Source organism: Echinops telfairi, unplaced genomic scaffold, assembly GCF_000313985.2.
Source record: "Echinops telfairi isolate 266 unplaced genomic scaffold, ASM31398v2 ScPeMD7_7417;HRSCAF=8455, whole genome shotgun sequence".
In the NCBI taxonomy this organism is placed as follows: Eukaryota; Metazoa; Chordata; class Mammalia; order Afrosoricida; family Tenrecidae; genus Echinops; species Echinops telfairi.
This window is the reverse complement of record NW_022111317.1, coordinates 3,571,798-3,577,578: the sequence shown is the minus strand read 5'-3', so window position 1 is coordinate 3,577,578 and position 5,781 is coordinate 3,571,798. Positions and strand designations below refer to the sequence as shown.

General features: G+C 61.0%; 1 protein-coding gene across 4 annotated transcripts; it reads right to left on the bottom strand.

Annotated features, from left to right (window-relative positions):
* Positions 1 to 2,129: 2,129 nt before the first annotated feature.
* Positions 2,130 to 3,740, bottom strand: POLD4 (DNA polymerase delta 4, accessory subunit). 4 transcript variants are annotated; one of them, XM_045297313.1, is made up of 4 exons: positions 3,518 to 3,740; positions 3,316 to 3,411; positions 3,102 to 3,233; positions 2,130 to 2,602 (listed from the first exon to the last, which is right to left on the bottom strand). In XM_045297313.1, the coding sequence occupies exons 1-4, from the start codon at positions 3,621 to 3,623 to the stop codon at positions 2,388 to 2,390; spliced, it is 549 nt and encodes a 182-aa protein (XP_045153248.1). In that variant the 5' UTR covers positions 3,624 to 3,740; the 3' UTR covers positions 2,130 to 2,387. The 4 variants fall into 4 exon arrangements, with proteins under 4 accessions (XP_045153248.1, XP_045153249.1, XP_045153250.1 ...); XM_045297314.1 differs by having other exon boundaries at positions 3,527 to 3,740; XM_045297315.1 differs by having other exon boundaries at positions 2,487 to 2,602; positions 3,102 to 3,213.
* Between the last annotated feature and the right edge of the window lie 2,041 nt (positions 3,741 to 5,781).

The following is a 5,781-nucleotide window of genomic DNA, read 5'->3' as shown; positions in this document are numbered from 1 at the left end:
GGTGGTAGGTGGGCAGGGCTTATCTCAGCAACAAAATCACTGGCACTTGGAGGGCTGGCCAGCTGTGGCACAGAGGCAGGTAGGGTTGGGCTGATAGCCAGGCCCTGGGGGTGGGAGGGGGAGGTCTACCATGTGCTGCTTATGATGCATTAAAGCTAAACACTGGCTAACATTCCTGAGTGAGATTGTCTGAAAGAATCAGCTAGATACCATACCATGTGTGAAGCATGCGGCCTAGCAGATGGCAGGATGGACCCTTGGGGGCGCAGTCCCTCTCTGGCAGCCCCAGAGGCTTAGTAAGCATAGAATGAATGTCCTGCCTCTAAGTCTTTCCCTGACCTGCATCTACTTCCACTCAGACCTTCCTGTCACAGGAGCCACCATCCTCCCTCGGGCTTGCCCCTGTCCCTTCTGGCCTTCCCAGGGACCTCACTCACCCTGATGCTGCTCTCTTGCATCATCAGTTTCCCTCCCAGTGCAATTATGCTAATATCGCTTTGCCTAAAACAATGGACTGCAACCTCCAAAGGAGCCCTCTGCTCCTCACCCCGCCCTTCCCACACGCCTCCCCATCGTAATGGGAACGCTTGCCTTCCAGGTACTCCAGCCAAACCCTGGGAGCCACGGCCTGCCAGCCACCCCACTTCCAAAATGGTGAATCAGGCTAGTTTGGACCACCGCCCAAACCACTAGCTTCGCTCTTGTCGACCCCTCCTAAGAGTGCCCTGAGTGGGTCTGCTGCTCCTTTGCCCCTCCACCCCTACAATCGTCCTCCACTATCAGTCAGAGTAATGTTTTCAAGATTTGATGATGTCATTCTTCGGCTTGAAAGCCCTCCAGTGTCAAATCCAAGTTTCTTATCGTGGCCGGAGAGGTCTCGTGGGACTGGCCCTGCTACTTCTCTGGACTCACTTCCCACCACGCTCTCCTCACTTTGCTGACTCTGCCCAGACCTCTCTGCCAAGGTCTCCCTGCCATCTGCCACTCACATTGAACAGGCTGGAAGCATGCCTGCCCTGGGGATGCTCAAGTCATTGCGCATGTACTTCTGCAGGTCTTGCTGTAAATGCCACCTTCCCAGAGGGGCTACCCTGGCACCCTCCAACCCAAACTCTGCCTCCCTGGCATGGTACGTATGTGTATGTTTTTTATCTACCACCTCCCCCTAATGATAGCATAAGTGGGTCCTGGGTGACTGCCCCATAGAGGGTGCTCATAGATGGAGAGGGGCACACTGGCTGGGTGTGACCCTGTGTCTGCCCTGCCGTGTGATGGTAGGCTGTACTCTCAGGGGTTGGCTGGGTCTGTCGGGAGGATGAAAACTTGTATGAGGGGCTTCAAAAGGCTCTTGGGAAAAATCAGAACTGAAAGATCATGGCATTTTCCAACGAACATTTAGGAGCTCCCTGGTCATCAGCATTGGATGAAATGGGGGCTAGGCAGCCCCTCTAGAGGTTTGTGTCCAAGGGGTTAATAGCAAGGTGGAAGGCAGAGGTCTACAGAGAAGGACCCATTTATGAGGGGGATATTGATGTATTCCCCTTGTCCAGACCCTGCCCAACAACCTGCAAAGCATAGTTTCTGGTTCCCCATAGCGCCCCCATCCTGGCATGGGAAGCAGAGCTGGGAGTAGGTGAGTTGGCTAGTCCATCTGGCCAGGATACGTTTCCTGGACAGTCTCTAGCAAAGGTGCTATCTCTGGGTGGGCCACACAGCAGGGCCAGGCAGTTCACAGCCACAAGGAGCTCTGGTTGTGCCATGGATTAAGCACTGGGCTGCCAACCAGCAGGCTTCAATGCGCCAGTGACTCAAAGGGAAAGAGAAGAGACAGTCTGCTTCTGTAAAGACCATAGCCTCAGAAAACCCGTGGGGAAGTTCCACTCTGTCTTTGAAGCTGGAATCAACCCAGTGGATTGGTTTGGGTCCCTGAAATGACTAAAAGAGGAATTTCTCTGCTCACCACCAGGGGGCACCGGAGGCCACTCCATTTGGCCTAGACCTTGCCTCCCAGGGTTTACTCGCCCATGGAGGGGGTGTGCCCCAAGACTTGCTGGAAAAAAGTGCCTGGGGCTGGCTTGTTCCCACCTGCCCACCTGCCACCAGCAGGGTCACATGAAGGGTCTGGTGGCCAGGATTCCAGATTCTTTATTAATAGGCACTAGTGAACTCCTTGACCTGTGAGCTCAGCCAGTCTCTGCCCTCAGATGCCAACCTACAAGGAAGCACATCTTGGCTTCAGCTACCCAAGTCAGGTTCTGCCAAGGCTGCGCCTAACTTGCCACACTGTCCCTGGGGTTTGAGGAGATACGTGATGGGCTCAGGAGGGTCATGGCCAGTCCTGTCCTCACAGACCACTCTTCACCTAGGGCAGGTGGGGCTTCCTCTGCTTAGCCGCCAAGGGGGTCCTGGAGGCCTGCAGGGTGAGACCCCCAGGTGCAGCATGTGGTCTTCCTGAGAAACTCCTGTCCCGTGCTTCTCTGCAGCAGAGCTCGGCTGAGGGCAGCCACTGACCCGTCATCTGTCCTGAAGTCCTTGATGGCTGCAGGGTAGGCGAGGGCAGAAGGCTCGCGGCAGGACTCAGAGGGGATAGATATGCCAGAGGCTGTGGAAGGCGGGCGGCAGTGGTGGGGGGGATAAGCCAGGGAGTCAGTAAGTCCCTAGGTGATGGGACCTTACCAGCTCCAATCTTTGGCCATGGGCTAGAGTCCTTGTGTAACTGGGGGGGGGGGGGGGGGGGGGGGGGGGGGGGGGGGTAGCCTGGGCCCACACCCTTCCCCCAGCACCAGTTCAGAGGGAGAAGGGCCCCAGTGGCACTGTGATTGAGTGCTTGGCTGCCTACTGGCAAGTCAGTGGTGAGAGTTGCCTCCCCCACCCCCAGCACTCCATAGGAGAATGACATAGCAGCCTGCTCCCTGTGGACACCCATGGGGCAGTTCCCTGACACCCAGGGTCACTAGGAGTTTGACTGACTCGACAGCAGTGGGTTTGGGCACTCCTGACCCAGGACCTGTGAGTGCCTTCCTAAGGCTTAGCAAGGACTGGACTGGGGGCGTTGGGAGGGCTAGAGGGGCCTCACTCCTTGGGATGCCCCCCTCTCTGACCTGTACTGGAAGCGGGGGTCTCCCTGATGAGTTTGTAGCACCTGGTGTACCTCCCGGGGAGGGTCCAGGCCCATCTCTTCTGCCCGATGCCAGCGCTGCAGCCTGGTGATCCCTGCCAGTGAGATGACACAGCTTTGTGGGACGGGGGCACGGGGCAGGGTGTGTAGGTGCACCCTCGGGAGGCAGCGCCCTGAGAGGCGGGTGGGGTGCTCACCTGTGCAGGGCCCGTACTGCCAAGCCAGGTCAAACTGCCTGAGCAGCGCCAGCTCCGTCAGGTCCACATCCCTGCCAGGGGACTGGGGCGTCTCCCCTGTAAGGCCAAGTCCCCCTCAGGCCAGGCTGTCGGCGCCCCACCCCCTGCCGCCAGACCCTGAGGGGGGTCCTCCCACCCCCTCCCGTGCTCAGCCGCCCCACACCTCGGAGACCTGGATCGGCTGCCAGCTCCCCCTTGCTGGTCCTGGTGGGCCCCTCCCGCCTCTTCCCGACGGGGTAGGAGTCCGTGATGAGCCGCTTCCGGCCCATGGCGGCCACACAGGCAGGCGGACTAGTAGGTGACGGCGGGGAAGGGGCGAGAGACAGCTGCTGAGGGGGAGCCCGGGTCAGCGGCGGGCAGACACGGCGACCCAGACGCGCGGAGGGAGGAAGGCCGGCCGGTTCCAGGGATGACGCCGCTGCCCACCCCCACGGGCACGCAAACAGGAAGGGCCCGAGCCAATGGTCCGCCGCCGCTGGAGGGCGGAGCTCCGGCCCAGCCAATGGTGGGCGGCGGGCGGGGCCAAGGACCTGCGCTAACAAGCCGACTTCCCCACCTCGGCCGCCCCCTCCCCCTCCTGGTCCGCCGCTGGGTCTCTAGGGGCCAGCGGAGCGTTAGTCGCGGCCTCCCACTTCCCTTTGGCCCTTGCTAGGCAAATATGCCTTTCCGTCTCGCTAAGCTCCGTGGCCGTTTTATGACTCCCCAGAGCCCCGGGCCTCAGCAGCGCGGTGTGGGGGCCAATCTGGAAGACCTAGGGCGTCAACCAGCCCCTTCCCTGTCCCCTCTCAACCCTTGCGGGGTACGCCTGTGGGCGCTCATTTGCCAGGGCCCCCAGGTACCCAGGGAGAGGAGCAGAAGACACAGACAATGTCCTGGCACTCGCCAAGTGCTTCCTGGCGCTTGCTCTCCTATCAGCTCTATTGATGGGGCATGTTTTCCAAAGACGGGAGAGTAAACACAGTGTGGTCACTGCTGAGCAGCACAGGACCAGACGACCTTGTGCCACCGGGCCCTCACAATGCTGGCGGGCCAGCAGTTGTCGCGTGCCCGCTAAAATGCCTGACAGAGGACCCAGGGCTGGGCTAGCCTCTGAAGACCTGGGAGAGGCGAGCTGCTGTAAACAGTGTCTCCCAATTCTCCACCCATGACCTTTGTGCTGCCGCTCCTATCATCTCTGACTCACCCCTGCTCCCGCCACCCCCTCACCAACTTCCTGGCAGTGGCTGAAAATGCTGGCCAGTGAGAGTCTGGGAATCTGAGCAGTCCCAGCCCAGCTCTCATCACCCTCAAGGGACCCTTCTCCCCAGGGTGCAGGCAAGGTGGAGGCTGAAGCTCTTGGTGGGCTTCCTGATATCCCAGGGGCTGGAGCTTGAGTGAACCTGCCTAGGAGGAGAGCTGAGCCCAGGGCCTGTGGTCAGTGGTCTCCAGGGCAGAGGAGCACCAGGAGGGAGGCTGGCTGTAGCAGGCCCTTCCATTCCTCAGGGGCCTCCTGCTGCCTCCCTCCCTCCCTCTGGTGCTGAGCAGGGAGTCAGTGCTGTGGGTGCACTGTGCTGGGCTGGAGGCCCTGCCCTGCTCCACTGTCTGTACTGGGCCTTTTAATCCCCCCATCTGCCTCAGGAACTCTGTGGGGCCCACCTCCAGGGAGGCAGGGGCCCAGCGGAACAGGGAGTGGGGTGGGGGTGGGGGAGCAGGGAGACCAGCTTCACAGGCAGGAAGGGCTTGGTGCTGAGTGCGTCCTGCAGTGAGTCCTCTGTGGAGGACCAGCGCCAGACTCAGGGGAACTGGCTGCCTCTCTGGGGACTTCAGCAAAGACCTCCTGGACTACTTCCAGAGGTGTGTGGCACCTAGGGTCCCAGCTGCCGCCACCACCCACCTCCGGAGTCCAGAAAGCCCTGAGGGAGCAGGGAGCCGTGGGTGGGGCAGACCCCCTCCTCATTCCTGATCCCTCCACCCCCTGAAAGCTGATAGCCGTGGGGCCCTGCCACCGCCCAGGGAGCGTGAAATGGGGTGTGCCGCTGGGCAGCCCCAGCCCCTCCTCCTGCCTGAGCCCGTGCCCTCCCTTGTCTGCAGCCCTGGCTCCCTGGGCACTGTCTGGGCTGGCTCTTCCAGTGGTCCCCTACTCTGCCTGGCTCAGGCCCTGCTGGCCTCTGCCTTGGGGGCCTGGAGTGAGGGGATTCCACAAGCAGCATAGGCCTCGTCCCCCCCACCTGCAGGCAGTGTCCCTGAGCCCAAGTAGGGGGACACCATGACCAGAGCCAGCTCACGTTTAGCCTTGCTCCTGGACACACCACCTGGACGAGACAAGACCTCAGCTGCTACCTTCTTCCTACCCCCTGCCCCTACCCATCCATCTTCTTCCACCTGCCTGAGCCCCTGCCCCACCCAGGCAGGCTCAGGGGGCCCTCTCTCCATTGCTGTCTGGGGAGC

What these genes read in the sequence shown, in the direction of transcription:
- POLD4 (XM_045297313.1), bottom strand. Translation starts at nt 3,623, where the DNA reads ATGGGCCGGAAGCGGCTCATCACGGACTCCTACCCCGTCGGGAAGAGG. An exon ending in AGCCGATCCAGGTCTCCGAG is followed by an intron (nt 3,412 to 3,517) that starts GTGTGGGGCGGC and finishes TTGGCCTTACAG; the next exon opens with GGGAGACGCCCCAGTCCCCT. An exon ending in GCAGTACGGGCCCTGCACAG is followed by an intron (nt 3,234 to 3,315) that starts GTGAGCACCCCA and finishes CGTCCCACAAAG; the next exon opens with CTGTGTCATCTCACTGGCAG.